The following is a 23,829-nucleotide window of genomic DNA, read 5'->3' as shown; positions in this document are numbered from 1 at the left end:
ATAAAAGGAATGAAGTACTGACATCCACACCATGGATGAACCTGGAAAATGTTGTGCTGACTGAAGAAGCCAAACACAAACGGTCATGTATTGTATGATCCCATTTATATGAAACATCCAGAACAGGCAGATCCATAGAGACAGAAAGCAGATTAGTGGCCTGGGGTAGAGGGAGGAATGCGGAGTGACAGTTTCCTATTGGCGAGATGAAAACATTTCAAAGTTAGAAAGAGATGATGGTGAATGCACTAAATGTCATTGAATTGTTCACCTTAGGATGGTTTTATGTTCATGTGAATTTCATCTTTATTTAAAAAGAAATGTGACCCTAATACATGGATATGCACCAAAAAGAAGAGGAGGAGACTGGGTGTCTCCACAGTTTTATCCAGTACGTGGAGGATGGGGTGGACAGGGGCTGGCCTGGCTGCACAGTAACATCCCTTGGAGACCATGTGCGAAGAGGGGTCTGGAGTCCCTTTGGGTGGCCACAGCCTCTCCCTCTGCCTGCCTCAGTGGGTACTTTATTGAGAAAGATGGGGAAGGAGGTGGGAGGTCCCAGAGGAAGAATGCACCCTGGGCAGCCTCAGAAGCCTCCATGCCCACTGCAGGTAGTGTCGCCAGTTTCCGGAACTCTCAGCTTAGTCCCACAGCCCTCCTCACCCCTCTCCTGGGTGGGTGGCCTGTTCTCGGCCCCTGCTGCACATCTGGTCACTCCAATCTGCTGCATCAGTTTCCACACACTCACCAACGTATTCGAGAATCATCTAAGTGAACAAGAAAATGGACCCCTCACACACACACAAACCCTGCTTGAGTTTCTGTGCTCCCTCAGACTCTGGATTCGAACGTTAGGTGACCCATCTTTTGGAGGACCAGGTCACATGGCTCCCAGTTCTATCGGATCTGGGCTGAGCTGAGCTGTTCTCCCCATATGTCACCCTGTTACATGGGTGCCCCAGTCCTGGTCATCAGAATCTGCCTAATGCTCCCCCGACCTGTACCAGGGTCCTGTTTCCATGCATTGCTCACAGTCTCACGAAGGCTTTCCTTTTCTCCAGTGCATGCCCAGTAAAAGCTCTAAAACCATGTCCTTTTCTCTGCCCACTCCCCTCCCTCTCTCCTGGTTAGCTGGGTCCTACTGCCTCCTACACAGGTCTCTGGGAGCATCAGGTCCTGGGGCTTCCCTCCTCTGTCAACTTAGGACCTGGCAGCCCCCTCTCTGAGCACTGCCCTTGAGCCTCCAGGCCACTTCTGTCTCCCTCTGCCCTGTCCTCAGCTCACTGCTAGCCACACGCAGCCCTTTGGGGGTCACATTCAGTTCTCTCCTGCAGGATGGCAGCAGCCCCAAAGTTCTAGTGGGTCTGTGGATCAGCAGTTTGAGTTGGGCTCCCCAAGAAAGCTGATGGTTAGTGGACATGCCAGAGGCTGGCTCATAGACATTTGGGGCCCTCTGGGGAGCCAGCTGGTGGACAAGTCATGGGTCAGTGTTGGGGGGAGGTCCCTGGGAAGGCGCTGGTCTGGCAGCCTCTCTCGCATGTCTGGGCACTTTGGTTCTTCTCAGTCTGTCTTCATGGCTAATTCAAGCTACCTTACGCAGTCCCAAGAAGACAAAAGTGCTCAGAACCCCTGAGGCCTGGACACTATCACTCATGCCCCAGTCTGATGATCAGAGCAAATCACAAGGCCTGCTGGACCCCATGTGTGGACCAACAGCCTCCACTCTCCAGGCCAGGAGCGGCAGTGGCCACATTGCCCACGACTACAGGTTCCATGGTTCACCCAGGGGTTTCCTCTTTGCTCACCATCTCATCTAGGTCAGGCTTCAGTGAGGTGCACACACCATCAATGGCAGATGTCTTCCCAGAGGCTCCCACACTCCGGCTTGAGATTTCCACCCACTCGTGGTGGTTGGACTGCATTCTGCTCCTGACACCCCCCCACACACACAGACTCCCACCTTCCCCATTATTCTCCAGTTGGTAGATGGTCCCACCATCCTCTGGTGACTCAAGTAAAATTAATAGACAGATAAAGGCTACCTTTGATTCATTCGTTTCCATGGTTACCCACATGAAGAAGCAAGTTGGTAAACGTCAGGGAGGCAGATCTTTCTCTCCATATCAGCTGCTACCTTCCTAGTCCTGGATTCCACCTGTAGTGCGTTGAAGGGTACTTCCCCCACCCAAAAATGTGAAAAAAATGTATGTCCACATCCTCAGAACTAGAACCTATGACCATGACCTTACCTTACTTGGAAAAGGTCTTTGCAGGTGTAACTTAGGATCTTGAGATGGGGTCTCCTGGATTGGGGTGGGCTCTAATTTCCATGACAACTGTTCTTATAAGAAGCAGAAGAAAAAACACGGAGACACAGGGAGATAGCCATGTGACAACAGAGGCAGAGGTTGGGGTTAAGTGGCCCCAAGCTGAGGGATACCTGGGGCACCAGGAGCTAGAAGAAGCGGGAAGGACCCTCCCCTTCCTGCCTCTTCCAGAGGGAGCACAGCCCTGCTGACACCTGGACCTTGGACCTTTGGCCTCCAGAACTGGGAGGAAAAAACACTTCTGTTGTTACAGCACACCCCATCCCCCAGCTTGTGCTAATTTGTCAACTGCAGCTACAGGAACCATCATTCCTCACCTGAACTACTTCAGTGGCCTCCATACTAATTAATCTCCCACTACCCAAACTACAACATAAGTGGGAGGCTCAAAACTTCAGTTTCTTTCCTTGAGGCTAAAATCTACCAAAAGCCACTCAATGGAATCCACCATATCGACAGGCAGGGGAAACAAAAGAAGGAATAGGAGGAGAAAAATCATGTGATCATCTCCACTGATGCAGAAAAAGCATAGAAAAAGCATTTGACAGATAACAGTATCATTAATGGTTGAAAGACTGAATGCTTTCCCTCTAAGATCGGAATAAGGAAAGGATGTCTGCCTAACCACTCATTCAGTGTAGTGTTGGAAGTTCTAGCTGGTGCAATAAAGCCAGAAAGAAACAGAAAGCAGGAGAGAAAGAACAAAAGGGGTGGGGGGAAGGAAAGAAGAGAGAGGAGAGACGGAGGGAAGGAGGGAGGAAGGAAGGAAGAAAAAGAGAAAAGAAAGAAAAAGAAAAGAAAGAGAGGAGGGAGAGGGAGAGAGGGGAAGGAAGGAAGAGGCATACAGATTAGAACAGAAAAAAGACAACTAATTGCAAATGACATGATTGTCTACACAGAACATCCCAAGGACTCTCTAAAGCTGATCACTGAGTTCAGCTTCAGGATACAAGATCAACACAAAAATCAATTGCATTTCTATATACAGACAATGAGCATGTGAAAACTGAAATTAGAGGCACAATGCTGTGTAAAATTACTCTAAAGAAAATGAAACCCAGGTATAAATCTGGGTACAGGGCATGCTGCTGATCATTAAAAATGGTGATGAAAGAAATCAAAGATGATCTAAATAAATGGAGAAACATACCGTGTTCATGGAAGACTCAATGAAGCAGAGATGCCAATTCTCCTGAAATTGATCAATGGGATGGGAGGGCTGAGACACAGGCTAAGTAAATGTGAGGCCTCTGAGCGCTAAATATTTGTGATCGTTAAGTATACAAGAAGCTTTAAATATTCACTAAGTATACAATAGGTACAAAGCATCAGAACCCCTGAGGCAGTTTTCATAGATCTTAATCAGCCTCTGCTGGCTGTCCCTGTGTGGCTGCACCTGTACACACTGGTCCAGGAGCCCTGGCATCACCTGGGCCCTGTTCCTCACAATCTTACCATCAGCAGGGAGGCCAGGCGGCAGAGAGCCACAGGACACACATGACCACGTGTGCCCTAAGTTTGTCAGCTCACCCCATCTCTTCCCCCTTATTTCTTGCTACCAGTTTTAGATCAATTTAATATATTAACTACATAGTTTGAACTTTCTAATGTAGCCTGTGAGCCCTTCTGCACCATGATCGGTAGTGAACTTGGAGGGTATGTTTGTCTCTAGCGTCTTAGGGACATGGAAGGCTACCCCAAGCAGGTGAGCTGGCCACAGTACTTTCCATGGAACAGCTCCGTTTCTTCCCCTTACCGCTGCATATTGGTAGTGACACTCAAGCCAAGCTCCCACAGGACAGGAGAAACCGTGGGTGGCCTGACTCCCAAGGACACCTGCACACTTGGAATGGCGCAGCCCAGCCAGTGTCCATACTGTGTTGGGCACCTAGCTCCTCGAGCCTGATGACTAATGAACGCTGCGTGTGATACACTCACCACCTTCCTATCTGTAAAATTCCACCTTTAAACATCACACGTGTGGCCTGAGAAGCCTTAGCTACAGGGATCGCAAAGCCCTTGAAGGCAATTATTCTGGCAGGCCCTGCAAGGGCTGCGTGGTGCCCTCAACGTGAAAGCCCCAATCTTGCAGCGCTCAGTAGAAGCCATTTACCTCCGAGGACGCCTCCTTCCCTGCGCCAGCTCCCGCCACCCTCTGCTAGTCTCCGTCCCTCCAAACCCAGGCGTCCCACCGTCCCCAGAGCAGCAGGCTCCCCACTCCGACGTCCTCTCAAGTCTCCACTCAAGTCTCCCCGGCCTTGGGCAACAATGCCCCAAGCCAGTGGTGCGCTATTTCTGCTCAGCGTGTAAACCTCTAGACGCGCTCTCATCTTTACTGAGCATCGCCTCTCCCAACGAGACGTAAGCTCCAGGAAGGTAGTTTCCTCCCACGTGCTCAGAGCTCTGCCAGGCACACAGTAGGTGCTAAGTGATGGATGAAGGGGTGTGTGTGCACACAGTAGGTGCTAAGTGATGGATAAAGGGGTGTGTGCACACAGTAGGTGCCAAGTGATGGATGAAGGCGGGGGAGGAGGCAGAGAAAGAATGAAATTGAGCTCCAAAAGACACACAGCCAAAGAGTTGGGGCGCGTCGGTCCCTCGCTGGGCGCCACCCGCTGCCGCACTGGATCCTTTTCCACAACTGCCATTGAGCCGACTCCCGGGTTAGTTGGGAGGAAATTAGACACCAAGGATGAGGGCCACTCTCCTGCAGGGACTTTGAAGGCGCGGCCTCTTTAGAGACCATCCCGGGAGAGAGCCGTTTTTATTGAAAGGTAAAAAGGGACGTGGGCTTGATGTCACTTGGGAGCTCGGGTCGCCGTTTCCGGCCGGCTCCCCACGGATGCGGCGCCTAAGCTGGGGATCCTTGGGCGTGACGGGGACAAGCCGGGCTGGGTGGCGCACACACCGGGTGACTGCAGAAGCCCCTCCTGCGGCGCCACAGCAGCGGGGCTCGGCCTTTGGGTTCTAGGTGGTGGGACGCTGAGGGCGCTGGGAGGCAGCGCGTGACAGGGAGGGTCGGCTGACTCCGTGGGGAGGCGGGGCTGGGGGGAGCGGCGGTGGGGCCACAGGAGAGCATGGACGCAGGAGTGCAGAGGTGCAGAGACAAATGAGTGCGGCATACAGGAGCATGGGGGTGCAGAGATGCGTGGGTACAGGGGGCGGAATTATATAGACGCGGGGAATGCAGGGGTACGGGGGTACCGAGAAGGGGATAGTGGGCCCAGGCATGCTAGTGTGCGGGTCACAGTGGGCGGGCATGCAGGAGTGCAAGAGTAGGGGTGGGAGTGGTGGAGGTACCGCTGCGCAGGCAGCGGAGGGTGCTGGGGACGGTCGCAGGCGCAATGTGGCGCGCGAGGTGGGGAGGGGGGTGGATTTGCAGCATCTGATTCCTGCGCGCCGTGCTGGGGTCTCGAAGCTTGAAACACCGAAGCCTTTATTGCCTTGTTTGCATTTGGGAGCTTTTCCTAGTCGCTCAGTTCAAAGGCTGTCGGCCTGACCGCGTTGGTCGTGCATCCGCCCCCTTGGCCTCCTGCTGCGGCAGCTGTCCTGCGCCCAGCGACCCCTCCCCCCCCCGCCCCCCCCCTCCTCCTTCCCTGGGCTCAGAATCTCGGCCGCTCTCTGATGTAACCGATTTCTCACGGGGTTGCTCAGTCCCGAAATATCAAGGCTACGGCGGCGTGTTCTTCCTGAAAAGGAAGCCCTTTCTCCCTTGTCTGGTGGCAGTTTACTTGGCAACGTTGTTCTGTGCGCGCCCGGTTGGAGCACCCCAAGTTCCCCCAGGAAGTACCGCCAGCAAAGGCCGCTCTCCCGTCCTGCTATCCCAAGTGCATCCGCCTCCCCTCCTCTTGGCGCCCAAGCGATCTCTGTTCTGGGCTGTCTCACATTTTTGTCGGTCTTTATTCCCCTCTTAAAGATGTACACACAGGCCGACATGTAAATGTTACAGACATATGCTTAAGACCAAATACTTGTATATATGTCAGTGGCTTTATTTATCAAAATCTATACAAATTCAACAGTATTATTTACATCTTTTAATTGTCCTAAGGTTGTAACTGCATATGTGAACTTCTGTTCTTTTATAAATTAAACATATTCTAATTAACCATTATTATTGTTGTGTGATTCTCAAATTCTCAACTGTGGCCCCGGGGAGGCCCTTTAAAATAAATTGGCTATGTTGTTCTTTAAGCTTAGCCCCTGACATTGTTGAAAGCATGTTTGCTTTCTGACAAGAAGTTATTTTGGTTCCATCACAGAATTTTGATTTGGGCTTTGTTTTGTGTTGTGTAATATTGTGACTTATAGTAAGAACTTATTTATTTGGTCTTTATACCTGTTCCTGGCACAGGAACTCCTAAAATGGTTAGAATTTCCTGTGATGGGAGCCATAAAGATGTCTTTAGTTATGTTAATAAGGTGACTTTTTGGAAAGTATTGATAATGGGGGCTGGTTGCCAGTAGAACCAAGCAAGCGATGAGAAGGTTGGAATCTTCAGCCCCCTCCCCAGCCTCCAAGGAGGGGAGAAAGGCTGGATGTTGACTCAGTTGCCAATGGCCAATGAATTAATCAATCATGCCTAGGAATGGAGCCTCCACAAAAAAGGATGAGTTCTGAGATCTTCCAGGTTGGTGAATACGTGAAAGTTTGGAGAGTGGCATGCCCAGGGAGGGCATGGGAATCTCTGTGCCTTTTCCTACATGCCTTGCCCTGTGTATCTCTTCCATCTGGCTGTTCCTGAGTTACATCCTTTAATAATAAACCAGTGATCTAGTAAGTCAAGTGTTTCTCTGAGTTCTGCGAGCCACTCTAGCAAATTAATCAAACCCAAGGAGAGGGTCATTGTGTTGCCGGTAGATATAGCCAGTGTCCAGGTTCTTGTCTCATCCCAGAAAGAATTTAGAGACAAGACACGGAGGTTAAGAAAGTAAAATGAAGGTTTATTAAGGGGTGGATAGTATATTGTCAAGGAGCGAGCGGGCAGACTCAGGTCAGCAGCTGCCCTAAATTTCTTTGGCAAGTTGGTTACATAGAGTATAAAAATGAATGGGCAGAATATTCCTTGGGGTCATATTCCCTGATTTTCATCCCAACTCCACCTTCCTGAAGGGAGGAGGGATTTTTGTCCCTATTTAGTTCAGGTCGCAAGTGTCATGGCAGCAGTGCATGATGGGTTCTTCTGATCTGCAAGGCTAATTTTATTGTGATGAAGGCATAATGAGCAAAAGATTACATTTGGACACTGGAGAGTCCTGCCTTTTCCCACATGTCTTTGTTAGCCTCCAGGCTGCCCATCACCCTTTAAGGTGTGACCACTTATCAGCCCAAATGTTCCTGCTTTTCTTTCTCTGCCCAGGGACCCCTGGTGCTTACATAGTGTAGGGTTTCCTGTATTTGGCCCCATGCCCTTCCTTTCTGCCCAATTCCTGCCATTTGGCTTGTGTCCCCTTTTCTCTGCTCATACCTAGCTGTCTGCCTGCTCTAACCATTGGAACCTCTGATCAGTCAGTCAGAAGCACAGGTGACATCCTGGCCTTGCAATTGGCTTTTGAAGTGAGGGTAGTGATGAAACAAAATTATGTTAAGGCAGGACAAGAGAAGTTTAACTCAAAAACTTCTCTGCTGTTTGAGCTAGGATTGTCTCCCCTTTAGTGTGCATTGTGCATCTGCATTATACACTAACTAGATCCCCTGAGAAGACACAGGAATGCCTACTCTCCAAAAGAAAAACAAAACCCCAAAAGAAACAAAAAAGACCAGTTTCCTCCTAGTGCCAGCATGGTAGTCCCTTAGGAGATAACATTCCTTCCTTAATCCTATAAGGAGTCAGGAGGAACCACTGCTCACCTGGTTGAACCATATAAACTGTCAGTATATTACTTTGACGTACAGCCCTTTGAGGTGTAACACTTTGTCTCAAAAACTTACATAATTGTGCTTTGATCTCTAACAGGTGGAATGGGCCTCGGGGCTTCCTGAGGGACTCTCCCCAGGTTATAATCCTCAGACTGGTTCAAATAAAATTCTCTATTTCTTTCTTAGATTGACTATTGATAAATTTTTTTTTTTTTCATTTTCAGTCTTGTAGGACTGAGCCCTAACCTGTGGGGTCTGACACTATCACCAGGTAGGTGATGTCAGAATTGAGTTTAATTTGTGGGACACTCGGTGTCCCCTGAGAACTGGAGAACTGTTTGGTGACTCTGGCAAACACACATTGGATTTTTTTTTTGACTTAAGAAAACTATTTTGTTTTTGGTTTTGTTTGCACTCAAGCCTTGGATAATTTGCTTTGCTTTTTATGAAAATGAGTATTACAGACAGAATTGAAGAGCTGGATGCACACCTCATGGAGGCTGCAGGGGAAGGGGACCAAATGCTTCTGTTTTGTCTGCGTGGAGAGCTGGGACTCAGCCATCTTATTTCTCTTATTCACTGTTCTCTATTTCAGTGGTGGGTAGGTGTCCATCCTGTGGGGACAGCTTGATCTTCAGAGCTGTTGTCATCACTGGTGGTCCTGCACAATTACCAGGACTTCGATTGTCTCACTGCGGACATTGTGGAAACAAAGGAGAAATACTTCTAAAAACACCGGTTTGACTCTGCCTAGTGGTTCCACATGTGAATAACAAAAAAAAATTCAAGGGAAATAATATGTTAGTGTTATTTCATGAAAACCACTGCAACTTTGGCAGTTTTTCTGCTATTTATGTGGTTTTACCCAACATGAACTGATGCTGGGGAAAACTGTGGGTTTTGGTGTCACCACTGAGGATAAGAACATTCCTTTCTTCCGCATAAGTCTTATATGGCCGTTGTCTTTGGCATAGCCAGCTGGGTTACATGCATATTTTTTTTCCATCCAAATTACTCCATTTAGCAACACATGTTTAAGAAAAGTCACCAATGTACTGTTTCCTTCTTTTAGTTTCCAGTCATAATAGGCAGATTTGCCCTGAACTAAATCTGATTGTGCTAATTTGAGTTTAATGAATATTTCCCAATCATACGCCCCTCTCCTCACTCCCAGGGGTAAATTCCTCTGCCCCATGAACTTATTTGGGGCCGCATGTGGTTCAAAAAGTGGCCACTCAATGAAATACTTTCTTTCTCATCCCAGAGTCTGTAAATATTATCTTGCATGGAAAGATGTGAGTAAATAAAGGGCCTTGAAAGCAAGAGCTTATCCTGGATTCTCCATGTGGGCCCTAAGTGTCTCTTTATAGGAGAGAGGCCGAGGGAGCTTTGCCACACCCAGGGGAGAAGGTGACGTTGGAGGCAGAGACATAAATGATGCAGCCACGAGCCCAAGGGACACCTGGAGCCACCAGGAGCTGGAAGAGGCAGGAAGGATCCACCCCTCAAGTTTCTGGAGGAGGTGAGGCTCTGTCAAAATCTTGATCTCAGACTTCTGGCCTTCAAAACTGGGAGGATAAATTCCTGTGGGAAGACCCCCATTTGTAGTGATTTGTTAGCCTTGGGAAGCTAACACACCGGGGGCTCTCACTGGCTGATGGTAGGTGGGTAGAAGGGACAGTGCCCATTTCCAGAACAAGAGCTTCTGGTGCAGTAAAGTTACCTCTAGCTTTGCACATCTCTCCTGCGCCCTGAGACTTGCTCAGCTCAGAGAGAAAATGAATGGGAGCTGTAACCTGGAGCCAGCAGCCACGGTGCCCAGCAGCCCTGGGGCTTGCTTGCTGCTGAAAGTCACCAAGGCTGTGTTTACGCGGCATTATTATAGAAGAAATGCTGAGCAGGGAAAGTGGTCCCTACGTCATATGGTAGGAAACGTCACAGAGGCCAGAAACCAGCCCTCGTCCTTGTGGAGTGAGACCACTGCCTGCTCTTTTGTTTGTTTGTTTTTAATAGACTTTTTAATAGCAGTTTCAGGTTCACAGCAGAATTGAGCAGAAAATACAGAGTCCGCACATAGCCCTCCCCACCCGCACATATATACTCCCCTACCCTCAGCATCCCTCATCAGTGGCATCCCTCATTTGGTACAATCAATGAACCAACATGAACGCATTATTATCAACCAAAGTCCATAGTTTACATTAGGGTTCACTCTGGATGTTGTACATTCTATGAGCTTTGACAAATGCATAATTATTGCCTGTTTTCATATAGATTGTGCTACTACACGTGGAAATTGGCAGCTGCATTCAATAAGGTATTACCAATAATAGTAAAAAAAAAATGATAGGCTTAGAAAAGAACTTGGCTCATTTACAGCTAGGGGTGAAACAGTAGAGAAGGCTGATTCCAGGTGTGATCAGTCAGGATTCTCCAGAGAAACAGAACCAATGACATATATAAAGAGAGATTTATTAGAAGGAATTGACTTACACGACTGTGAGGCTGGCAAGTCTGAAATCTGCAGGGCAGGCTGGAGACCAGGGAAGAGTTGGTGTTGCAGTCCAGGCTCCAGGAAGTCTGAGGTCATCAAGGTGGGCTAGTCCAGTATGACTGATATCCTTACTCAAAAGGGGAAATTAGAACACAGATCCTTACAGAGAGGCGGCCATGGGAGGACACAGGGAGGAGATGGAGTCTGTATGCCAAGGAGAGAGGCCTCAGGAGAAACCAGGCCTGCCCACACCTTGATCTCAGGCTTCTGGTCTCCAGAACTGTGGGGCCATAAATTTTTATTGTTTAAACCACCCAATCTCTGGTACTTTGTTTTGCTGGCCCTAGTAAATTAATATCCCAAGACTCTGGATAAACACTCTGCTCCTGGTAACAGTTTCATAAAATTGCTTTACTATTGCTTATAAGCTCTGGGCAGGGTACTCTTGAGAAGTTTTGTTGGTGACAAACACCTGGAAGACATTTGTTGTCATTTGTTGATGAGTGTGATTGATTATATCCCTGAAATATTAAACCAAATTCTTTCAGTCAGCTGGGATGGTCTAAGAACTGAGAGAAATATTTACACGTGAAATGATACAACAGTTTAGGTTTTTTTTTTTTTTTTTTTTTCAAAATAATCTGAGTGAGAGAAGGGTAGAGGTATAAATGAGTCAAAATTGGTCTGAGGCTGATTGCTGAAGTTTAGTTCGTTTTACCATTTTGTCTATTTTTGTATATATTTCAAATTTCCCTTTTTTTAAAAAAAGAAAACTCAGTTATTTAATACATTATTTTGGTTCTCCTTGATTCTCACCCACAAAGACTTTGAGGTCACTTTTTTGGCCTGACCCTGATCAGATGGTCATAACCAAAGTTACGGTTTATATATATGTTTAGCATACATTCTAGGAGGATGTAATTTTGGGGGTTTTTTTATTCTTATTTTTATTGACGTGTAGTCAATTTACAATGTTAGTTTCAGGTGTACAGCAAAATGATTTAGTTTTATATATATATATATATATATATATATATATTTCTTTTTCAGTTGCTTTTCCATTGTAGTTCATTACAAGAAATTGAATATAGTTCCCTGTTATACAGTAAGTCCTTGTTGTTTATCTGTTTTATATACAGTAATGTATATAAAATCCCAAACTTCTAATCTGTTACCCCCCCTTCCCTCCCCTGGTAACCACAGTTTGTTTTCTATGTCTGTGAGTCTATTTCTGGTTTCTGGTAAATAAAATGTGTATTTTTTTTAAGATTCTACATATAAGCTACATCATTTGATAGTTGTCTTTCTCTATTGTACTTATTTCGTTTGAGATAATAATCTCTAGGTTCATCCATATTGCAGCAAATGGCATTATTTTATTCTTTTTTATGGCTGAGTAATATTCCATTGTATATGTATATCATATCTTCTTTATCTATTCATCTGTTAATGGACATTTAGGTTGTTTCCATGTCTTGGCTATTGTAAATAGTGCTGCTATGAACATTGGGGTGCATGTGTCTTTTTGAATTACAGTTTTCTATGGATATATGCCCAGGAGTGGGATCGCTAGGTCATGGTAATTCTATTTTTAGTTTTCTAAGGAACCTCCATGCTGTCCTTCAGAGTGGCTGCACCAATTACATTCTCACCAAGAGTGTAGGAGGGTTCCTTTTTTCCCACAAAGGAGGGTATGATTTTGTTATTGTCCTCATTTCTTTGCACTGAGAGATGAGTTGAACACATTTTGTATCCATATATCACCATACTATTTGCTCACTCCAGCTTCCCACAGGTCTCCAGTGATGGCCATATTCATTCATGCAAACAGGCAAAAATCCCCTACCCTCAAAAAACTCAGAGAAATAATAGTATCCTCTGCTTCTGCATTAGGGTTCTCTGGCATACCCCAGTTTCAACATGTGATTTTTTTTTCCAAAAGAAACTTCCAGCTTTGTTATACCCTCTTTTGTTAAGCCATCTGTGAATGTCCCTGATGAGAATGTGAACCCTACCACTTGTAAAGGAATGAGCTTCATTTTTGACTACATTTCCTCAGTGGTTTGAATAATGGGCAACTAAATAGGTCCTAAGGGGAAATTTGAAGTCTGGGGTAGCAGACTGCAGCTTCTGCCTTCCCAAGATCTCCACTTCCTAGTTCCCAGAACCTGTCAGTAAGTTCTGTCACATAGCCAATGGGACTTTGCAGCTGTCATTAAAGTTATAGACCTTAAGATAAAAGATTATTCTGGGCTTTTCAGTTTAACTGCAAGAGCCCTTAAAGGCAGAGAACTTTCTCCAGCTGGAGTAAAGAAAGATATAGGAAGGAAGTCAGAAAGATTGGAAGTTGGAGAGGACGTGGCCTGCCCTTGTTGGAAGGGATCACCTGAAGAGCATGAGGAGGAGTGCGGGCAGGTTTTAGGGGAAAATACACCCCAGCACTCAAAGCTGGGAAAAAAAAAAAAAAAAAACCCATCCTACAGTCACAATGAACTGCCAACATTCTGAGTGAGGCTGAGGGCGCAATTATCCCCCAAAGGGAAACATGCAGACACCTTGAACTGAGCTGGTGAGACTCAACAGAGGATCCAGCTATGCCTGACTTCTAACCTGCAGAACCTCAGAATAATAAATGGGTTTTAAAGATGTGAGGGCGAGCTGGCTGTGACATATGTCACCTCATTGATCGCCACGGTTGATTCGTCTTATCTGTCTGGCTAGGCGGGTGTCCTCTTCCTCCCTCACCACTCTGTGTGCATCCCTTGGGAAGATTTGCGCGCTCGGTGGAAGAGGACGACCATCCGTGATAGTTCTCGGTCAAGGGTATACAAGTAGCTGCGCTCCCCTGCTGGAATCTCCAAACAAGCTCGCAATAAATGGGTTTTAAGTCACTACATTGGAGGTAATTTGTTACAGCAGCAAAAGAAAACTAATATGAAGTCTGTTTTAAAGAAAGCTGGGAGAGTTTGGATTAATAGAGAGGCTCTTGGAATTTGCTTTAGAAATAAGAGCCCCTTTGCAGCTGGTAAACCTGGAAGAGATCTGAGCATCTTGGGATGCAAAGTCACTGGGTCCTGTGTGTTCCTTCTTCTGCACATCAGTCACATCTCACTGCTAAGCCTCCCTAAGTGCAGAAATGTACTTCCAGTGGAGACAACACAGGTCCTTGAAAAGGTGGATGGTACATTGAACATCTGATTGGACTACAGAGAACATTTAAATAAGTATCAGCAGTTCAGCTTTCTAATTGGATAAAACAGGGATGCCAACCAATCAGAACACAGATACTTCCAGAGGCCCTTCAGATGGCGCCTCTGCCAGGAACTCTTGTCACCACAATGAAGCTGGGCTACTCACAGGAAAGCAGAGACTTTTCAACATGGGGATATCTATAAATATGACTCATGATGTTGATAGATGAAATAAGTTCATGATCATTACTGTTAAAAAAAGAAATAGCAGGCCCCAATTGTCTTAGATCCCATGACAACATATCAAAATTGACTCCCTAACCTAAATGCAGTTTCAGCCTCTCCCAAAAATGTGACCTTTCAACAATCTATGTAGAATTACCCAGTCAGCGCTAGTGGGGTCATCTGCCTGATAGACCACCCGCTTCCTCCAGAGGAAGGTGACCTTGCCCGAAATGATCAGCTCTTTGCTAGAATAATTTCCTTGTCCCACTTCCTTCTGCTTTTAAAAGACTTCCATTTCGTACAGCCCCTTGGAGTTTCTACATGCCAAGATGGAATGCCGCCTGATGCATGAGTCTATATGCCAATTAGATCTTCAAATTTACTCAGTTGAATTTTGCTTTTTAATATAACTAAAATCATTTTTGCTAATATTGGATAGTTCTTGCCTTAAATATTTACTAAATTTGATAGCTATCTTTTTAATAAATAGTAAAAAAAATAATCAATTCATGATTTCTTGATAAAACAAGTAGCTCCCAGAGGCCCAGCATGACGTATGATGGTGATTACCTGACTGACAAGGAGGTCTTTATTCTAAAATATTGGAGAATGTAGAAAAAGAGATTTTTTTTTGATTTTTCAAAGTTTTGGGGGTTTTTGGGGGGGCAAATGGTATATACTTCAAAGCATTTGAAAGTATTTAATACCTGGAAACCCTAGCAGTGTATCCAAGGTATGGTATGGTATGGGTCAGCATCATCAGTGTCACTTGCAAACTTGTTAGGGACACAAACTCTTGGGTCCACCCAAGACCAGCTGAATCAGGCACAGGATGAGGCCAGCCACCTGCTTTGCAAAGCTTTTCAGGTGTTTGGATGAATGTTAGCATTGGAGAGCCACTGCCCTAGACAAACAACTCAATATTAAACTTGTTTTCTGAATCAACATGCTATGTTGTTACATTTCCTGCTAGAAACTGGAATGAAGTTTGATGGGTACCGCAGTTTTTCTCTTGATAGCAGAGGGCCATTGGTTCCAATGCTTGCCTGGACCTGGCGTCCTCGGTGCCCTCAGACATGGCGTACTTGGCCAGCTCAGTGGGCGGCAGCAGCTGCGTGCTGTCTGCACCTTTCTGGAAGTGACACCAGGCAGGAGTGTGCTCAAAAGGAGATGTCATTCATAAAAGAATTCGTCTCTCTTTAAAAAGATTTAATAACATACCTCCCCCACCTCCAAATTTGAATGCCAGTAATCTACAGGATCCAATTCAATGCCCCCAACTTGTCAAAAAGGTTCCTTCACCACTCGGCCCTGAAATTTCTCTCCAATTAACACCTCCCATACTCTCACTAAGACAGCTGCCTTCATTTCATTTAACATGTTCTCAAACACCACAGCCCCTGTGTTTGAGGCTTTTGCTTTTTTCCTTTTCTTTTCTTTCTTTCCTTCTGAAAAGGTGTGTCTTTGTCAGAGTTGTCCAGAGAAACAGAACTGGTAGGAAGAGATTGATTATAAAGAATTGGCTCATGTGATTACAAAGGCTGAGAAATCCCAGGGTCTGCTGTCTAAAAGCTGGGGGCCTAGGAGAGCAGATGGCATAATCCAGTCCAGATCTGAAGGCCTGAGAACCAGGAGGACCAAGGGCAGGAGAAGATGGGTGTCCCAGTTGGCCCGTCAATCAAAGGGGGGGAATCTTCCTTTTTGGACCTTTTGTTCTATTCAGGACCTCGAGGGATTGGAGGATACCCATCCACTTTGGGGAGGGCCATTTGCTTTTCTGAGTTCCATCTATTCAAGTGCACCTCATCCAGAAACACCCCACAGGCACACCCAAAATAATGTTTAGTCTGGGCACCCCGTAGTGTAGTCAAGGTGACACACAAATTAATCATCACAAGATGCTTTCTGCTTTTCTTTATTTTCTGAGGTGTCTGTGTATTCTCTGAGTTTTCCTAGGATCGGAGGCCTGCAATGAGCAAAGCTAGGAGCTGTGACCCCCAATCCATCCCCTGCTTCACGATACATCCTGACCATCTTCAGCCTTGTACAAATGTCAGGCGTCAGTTGTCTTCCTTAAGGTGGAAGTTGACAAAGAGGAGAAAGTGTCCTCTGTTGCACAGAGTCATTGCCTGGAGTGGGACGCACAAACTTCGACCTTTAGGGAAAGCTGTGTGTATATGTTCACTAATGCCTAACCATGGGATAGCAATTCCCTCCCTGATAAACTAGGGCCAAGCCACACGGTGGTTGATGTTGACCATATCTGTGAGTTTGTCCCCCAGAAAAATCACAGATATTTCTGTGTCTCCTTATAGAGGTTTCAGCTTTCAGCTGCACACATAAAAAACTTGGAGTCATCCCTCCCGTTATTGCAAGAAAGGCTAAACAAACTGAAAGTTAATGACTTCTTTGGACCCATCAGAGAACTGAGGTCTCAGGGCCTCCCCCAAATCAGGAGAAACAGGAATATGCAGAAAGTCATAGCTTTGATCTCTTTACCTGGGGCAGAGGCAGCTGGAGCCATAAACAGGAAGAAGCCCTTTGGTCATTATGATGAATGCTGGAGGCCAAATGTTACCTGCCCTGAGAGCAAATAGCCGCTAAGGCCCTCAGGCTTAGGAGGCCCCATACTAGGATTCCAATTCCAATTCTGAGGCATGGCTTCTTCCCTACTACCAAGCAAGTAACTCAATTCTGACACTACCTACCTAGGCAGAGCATCAGTTCCCCCAGGTTAAGGGCGCAGTCCTACAAGGCTTCTCCCTCCTGGGACACCAATCACAATTTCAGGATGTCACCTGTGCTTCTGACTCACTGGCTATAGATCAGAGGTTTCCATGACCCCCTTCTCAGGTTTAATGAATGGCTAAAGCAGCTGACAGAGCTCAGGGGAACATTTTACTTACCAGATTACCAGTTTATTACGAAAGAATAGAACTCGGGAACAGCCAGATAGAAGACATGCATAGGGCAAGGCACGTGCACCCTCCTGGTGCATCACCCTCCCCAAATCTCCATGTGTTCACCAACCTGGAAGCTCTTGGAACCCTGTCCTTTTGGGGTTTTATGGAGGCTCCATTACTAGGCATGAGTGATTAAATCATTGGCCACTGGCAACTGATTCAACCCCCAACCCTTCCCTGGAGGAGGTGGGGAACGGGACTCTGTAATCACATGGTTGGTTCCCCTGGCAATCACATGGCTGAAGCCCCATCCTTCGGGGCTTCCCAAAATCACTTCATTAAGATATCAAAAGACACCTTTAGTGCTCTTACCATGGGAAATACTAAGTGTTTTAGGAGCTCTTTGCCAGAAACAGGAAAAATAGACCAAATTTATACTTTTTGTAATAAATCACAAGATCACACACTGTCATTGGTTTTACCTTTCAGGGATCTCACCAATTTTTCTTTGTAAAAATTGGAGAAAGATCTCCTCCTGGTTCTGGCCAAGGGAGGAGAAAGGCAACCACTGTGAAATACACCTAGAGTGTTTTCCATGACAACAGGACAGACGAAAATAAAGACCTCAGGAGAATTTGAAGGTTCTGGTGCTGAGAGCTACAATAAACAGTAAACACAGCTGAACTGCAATCCAGAATAACATATATCCTCACATTCAAAGCCAATTAACTATAGTTAATCAGCACATCATGTCAAGCTTTCAACTAAAAATACCAGATATTCCAGAAGGCAAAAAAGACAGTCCAGATTGATAAACAAGCATAGAACCAGGCTCAGGTATAACACGAGTGTTAGAATTATCTATCAGACCAGAAATCTAAAACTGTGATTAAGATGTAAAGAGCTCTGATGACTAATTATGGACAGTATGCAGGAACCCATGAGCAGTGTAAGCAGAAAGATGAAAATGCTAAGAAAGAATCAAAAGGAAATGCTAGAAATTGAAAACATTGTAACAGAAATGAAGACCGCCTTTGATGGGCTCATCAGTCTATGGTGTAGGAAAGAATCAGTGAACTTGAAGAAATGTTAATAGAAACCTTCCCAAACTGAAATCCAAAATGAAAAAGGAATAATAATAATAATAAATAGAAAACAGACTATCCAAAGACCGTGGGATAATTACAAAAGGTGTAGCATACATGCAATTAGAATAGCAGAAGGAGAAGAGAAGAGAGAATAGAAGAGATCTTTAAATAATGCCTGAGAATTTTCCCAAAATTAATGATGGAGACTAAACCACAGATCCAGGAAGCTCAGGGAACACTAAGCAGGATAAATAGCAAAAAAAAAAAAAAAAAAATCCATACCTAGGCACATCATATTCAACTACAGAAAATCAAAGATGAAAAAAAAACCTTGAAAGAACCAGGAGAGGGGGAACACCTTACCTATCGAGAAATAAGGGTAAGAGTTACATTGGACTTCTCAGAAATCATGCAAGCAAGAAAGTGTGGCATGAAATATGTAAAATGCTGATATAAAAAACCCCACCAACCTAAAATTCTGTATCCAGCAAAGCTATTCTTCAAAAGTGAAGGAGAAATAAAGACTTTCTCAGACAAACAACAATGGATGGAATTTCACCAGTAGACCTGCTTTGCAAGAAATGTTAAAAGGAGTTCTTCAAAGAGAAGGGAAATGATGAAGGTCAGACATGCTGATCTACATAAAGAAAATAAGAGTATTAGGGAGGGAATAAGTGAGAGTAAAACAAAATCCTTTATTTCTCTATTCTTAGATGATCTGATAACTTTTAAAATAGTAACAGCAACCATATATTGGATGATAATGACAGCAATGTTATAAGGCATGGGAGGGAAGAAATGGTAATACTCTGTTATTCCTGTTTATAAGTTACCTGCACTACTTGTGAAGCAAAATAGTGTGATTTGAAAGTGGACTTACACTGGTTATAAATATGTATTTCAAACTCTAGGGCAATCATTTTTTTTAAAGTTTAAAGAGAAGCATAATTAGTTTACTACGTAGGTAAGACATGGAATCATATCACAGTACAGCCATGACAGAGATCTCTAAAAATCCTTAATACTCATAACCACTTTGAAATGACAGTACTTACAAGTCTTCCCCAAGTAGAACGTGCTATTTAATGCACTGATAAACTTGCGTATTTATAACTGCATGACAAATGTATACATATTTTGATAATAAATGAAGACTCACAGAAATGGCAAAACCTGAATGCTTTTATGTTAGGTGGAACAAAGAGAGGCAATTGTGAAAAAATAAATAAAATATATGGGGGAGCTACAGGAAGATAAGAATTATTTCAGCAAGGTCAATTTGTGCAGAATCCGCTTTGATCTTAATTCCCTGTCCTGGATGATAAGACTGTTTCTTATCCTGGTATAGGGCAGGCATCTTTCATGTGGGAGTTTTAACTCCTGTTTTCAGGAAGAAAAAGAATGAGCTTACATCTGCTGTTTTTCAAGTGCCTTTAACGCAAAATAACCCTTGCACTGAAATGGCATGTTTTGGGATGGCACATTCTGCCACCCTTCAGCTGTGGCTTTAAGATCTGCAAGTATCTCGCAGGGTTAGGCAAAGGGGGATTCTCTCTTATAGGGAGAAGTGGAAAAGACTAGAAAGAACTGGGTGTGGGGAAGTGAGATAACAGGGCGGCCAATGGGACAGTGGGTCAGGGGAGGCTTGACCCTGAGGCTGGCCAGTTCCCAGGAAGGGCCAACGATCAGGGTCGAGGGGAAGGATAGACACTGAATCAAAGTTGAGCAAATGAGCAACTTGTTCAGCTCCATCAGTCGGGACAAACAGTTCAGGTAATCACGCATGAGGCAAGGATGGGTATTTGCAGGGTCTGTGCTTGGTCCATCATGGGTCAACAAGGGGACATTACGAGTCTCATCTTAGTCATATGGGGGGAAATGTTCTTTCCAGGGCACAAGGGATGAGAGAATTCCTTCAACCATTAGTGAGGAAAATTCAAACGTCACTACTTATGGGCCAAATGCGGAGTGCAGGCTTCTGGAACTTTCTGCCCCTCCCCCCCCCATGGGGGAGGAAAAGGAGACTGCTGAGGAAAAACAAGGGAGCTGGGCACAAAGATACAACATCCATGGCAATGCAACACCTATGATGACGCCCACAGCAAGGCAGCTTCGACACATAAGTCTGTGAGCAGGTCTGTGAGTTCCAAGACACCAGACTGTGAGGCCAAGGCCAGTAAAGTGAAGATAAAGGGCAGGCAGCTGAGCGGAATGCCCCACGGACCAATCAGAGCTCAGCCTGCCATCAGGCCACCTGACAACTGGCCAATAGGAAGGCGGCAGCCTCTATAAAAGCGGGCACAGTGGGCCACTTCGGCGATTGACGGCGGTGGAGCTTGACGGCGGTGGAGCTTGACGGCGGTGGGAAGGTGACAGCGGTGATACTCTGGGCGGTGGCGGAGCCATGGTTCGCACGAAGCAGACGGCGCGCAAGTCTACAGGCGGCAAGGCACCACGCAAGCGGTTGGACGCTAAGGTGGCTCGTAAGAGCGCACCTGCTACCTGTGGCATGAAAAGGCCTCACCGGTTTCGGCCCGGCACTGTAACGCTGCGCGAGATCCGCCGCTTCCAGAAGTCCACGCAGCTGCTCATCCGCAAGCTGCCGTTCCAGCGGCTGGTGCGGGAGATTACCCAGGACTTCATAGCGGATCTGCGTCTTCAGACCTCAGCTGTGATGGCGCTGCAGGAAGCGTGTGAGGCCTATCTGGTGGGTCTTTTTGAAGACACCAATTTGTGTGCCATCCACGCCAAGCGTGTAACTATCATGCCTAAAGACATGCGGTTGGCAAGGCGTATCCGTGGCGAGCGTGCTTAAGCGCTGTGCACGCAGCTTCTGTGCTCACCCCAAAGGCTCTTTTCAGAGCCACTGCCTGCTCTCCAAGGGTGCTGTGCACAACTTGATTGTAGTTAGCTCCTTCTGTCTTAAGCTAACCAGGGAGCTATGTGGTTGCATGCTAACACCGTCCCCTTAAAAGGATTTAACTTAAGGAAATCATTGATTAGTCCCTAGTATAGTCCTTGAGGGAGGGTATCCTGCTTTGCAAGGTAGTTTTTAGAATAGCTGGACAATGTGGGTGCACTTGTCAACAGGTTTTCCAGCTCTTAAAAGAAGCGTAAGTTGCTGTGGAACGCTACAGCCAGGGTGGTTAACCAGTACTCCTGGTAGAGTTGTGTAGAGATAACCTGAGCATGGCTTTGAGGGAAAGAGTGTAAGGAAGGACTGTTTGATCCTCCATTGGTGCTGGTTGGAAGTTTTTAAGGTTTTATTAAGTTCATAAAGGCCATGCACTTCCAGGCACTGGCCATACAAAGCAGATAAACTCCATCCCCTACTGTCCTGGCTCAGCCTGTGTTTTCAAGGTGCTTACGGCTGTGTGAAGGAAGCCTGTATGTAGAAGCAAGTTACTGTGCAATGTGCTTTGGTGATAGCTCAATGTTAGTATGCAAGGGTGGGTTTTTACCCAGGAGAGTTTAAGATTCAAAATCTTCATCAATTGAAGTAGTGTACACAAAACTTTTAAAGATTGAAAGTTGAAAGGTTGAAAATAGTCTGTTAAACTTCATAGCGTATATAAGTTAATGGGTGACAAGTCCTTGAAGGGCCATCTAAAAAGCCAAGAGTGTCCAGGGACAGCTATGTACTGGTTCTGAAGTCAGTTCTAACTTTTAACATTAGACTCCTCTTAAATTCAAGTCTGCACTTTGTGCTTTTTCTGTGCTTTATGAAGTCTTCCTCTCGCAAGGAATAGACTTGAATTCACATGACACACCTAAAGAAAGCACCAGACCCTGACTGGATCTGCACATCACCTGGTGATCTGAAACAAGATTTCCTGGAATGAAGCAGATGGCATCTGAAATGGAAGATTTCCCAAGATGCCCAGATCAGGCCTGTTGGAAGTTTGTCACTAAGGCTTTGGTGGTGACATACTATAGATTATTTCCAATGTCGATGATCTTGGGAACATAGGGACTTTAGATAAAAAGTTTCTGAGAGTTCTCCCTCCTACCCCTCCTTCATATTCAAATATGACCTTAATAGATCTGTGCACTTTCTTCCCAGTGTGAGGCACTACACGCACGAAAGTTCGTTCCTGAGACAAAAAGTCACTGAAACTAGAAAACCTGATTTTTAATCACTGATGCTTTTAGGGCAAGATATTGATAAAAAAAGTAGTAATGAAAAAGACAAACAGAAACCTCAGTTAAATAGAGCTGGGAGACGAGAAGGGGAGCTCTCATGCCCTGAGATGATAGCAAAGCCTAAGTGGAAAAAGAAAGACTCCTTTCCGAAGGAGACAGGGAACTCAGACACTCTGTCTAGAGAATCCTTTAAAAGGTTAAATTTAACCTCTGCCTGAGGCGATACTTTTGCTTGAGTGATACAAAAAGTTATCCTAAGGGAACAGAAAGTCCTGCCTGCTTAATCTTGTTGGACCACGTTGTTTGAAGGTCCCACCTGCTTAATATTGTTACTGCAAACTGCCTGCTCCACCACAGAGAAGAATGAGCTGAATGATCGGGAAAGGACAGCCAATGAGAAGAAGACAAGAAGCCTCAAAGAACTTATAAGAGGACTCAACCGAAAGACCCAAAGGGCAGGACTTCTCTCAGTTAAGCCACCTGGATTGACTTACGGCTCCCCCACTGGAGTATCCTTTTTTTTCCATTTCCTTGAGTAAATAAAGCAGTTTTTCCCTCTGTCCTTCTGACTGTTGTGAATTCTTTCCAGCCGGCAGGCAAGGACTCACCTTTTGTGGGCTCCCCATCCTAAAGGGGGAGTCTTCTATCTGCTAATATTTCCCGACAAGGACTCAACCAATGAAAAGACATGGACTTTTAAAAATATAGCCCTTCCAATTTCCTTTTCCTCTCTATAAAAGCATTCTCTTTTCCCCTTGCCTTGTGTAAGACTTGCACATGATTCTCCGTGAGTGCAGGGCCAGAACTGGAATTCTCTGCTTATCTGGACTAAACCCATCTTTGCTGGAGAAATACTTACCAGTTTGTTTCAGGTCAACAAGTTAAAATGAGGTCACGAAGGAGGTGGACCCTAACCTCATATGATTGGCATTCTTCTAAAAAGAGATTATGACACATAGAAAGCCATGTGAGAACAAAGGTAGACAGCTGTAATATTGTGATTTACACTAAGAAATGTTTTCCTCCCCATTCGTCCCAAAGATCCTAAAGCCTTTGGAATTTCCTAAGTGATTAGAGAGATAATGATGCCTTTTGTTATTCATAACAAGCCCCTTTGATCACAACAGAGTTTATGTCGATGAGGTGATTTTTGGAAATGACTGTCAGAGAAACCAACCTTGCAATGAGAGGTTTGAAATTTTCATTCCCACCTTTGACCTTCAGGAAGCAGAGAATGATGAGGTTGAGTTCAACCACCAATAGCCAATAATTTAATCAATCATGCCTGTGTAATGAAGCTTCCAAGAGAATCTCTATAGTACAACTGGAGAGGTTCCAGATTGGTTAACAAGAACTCACACAGGTGCGAGGAGGGTGGTACACCGCAAACAAGTCCATGGGAACAGAAGATCCTGCATTCTGACACCTCACTCTGTGTCTCTCTCTTATCTGGCTGTTGATTCATCGCCTTTAACATCTACAATGAACCAGTAATCCAGTGAATAAATGGGTTTCCTGCATTCTGTGAGCAACTCTAACAAATTAATTGAACCCAAAGAGGGGTCATGGGAATTTCTGATCTATAGCCATGAGACAGG

At 45.4% G+C, this 23,829-nt stretch overlaps 1 protein-coding gene across 1 annotated transcript; it reads left to right on the top strand.

Annotated features, from left to right (window-relative positions):
- Window positions 1-13,534: 13,534 nt before the first annotated feature.
- LOC102510547 (histone H3.1) lies at window positions 13,535-23,054 on the top strand. Its single transcript, XM_032477356.1, has 2 exons — window positions 13,535-13,583; window positions 19,980-23,054. Exon 2 carries the CDS (start codon window positions 20,493-20,495, stop codon window positions 20,901-20,903), a length of 411 nt encoding a protein of 136 aa, XP_032333247.1. The 5' UTR covers window positions 13,535-13,583; window positions 19,980-20,492; the 3' UTR covers window positions 20,904-23,054.
- The last annotated feature ends 775 nt before the right edge of the window (window positions 23,055-23,829 follow it).

Source organism: Camelus ferus, chromosome 3, assembly GCF_009834535.1.
Source record: "Camelus ferus isolate YT-003-E chromosome 3, BCGSAC_Cfer_1.0, whole genome shotgun sequence".
NCBI lineage: Eukaryota > Metazoa > Chordata > Mammalia > Artiodactyla > Camelidae > Camelus > Camelus ferus.
This window is presented reverse-complemented; position numbering and strand designations above follow the sequence as displayed.

Coding starts and splice junctions, on each gene's coding strand:
- LOC102510547 (XM_032477356.1), top strand. CDS start 20,493: ATGGTTCGCACGAAGCAGACGGCGCGCAAGTCTACAGGCGGCAAGGCA.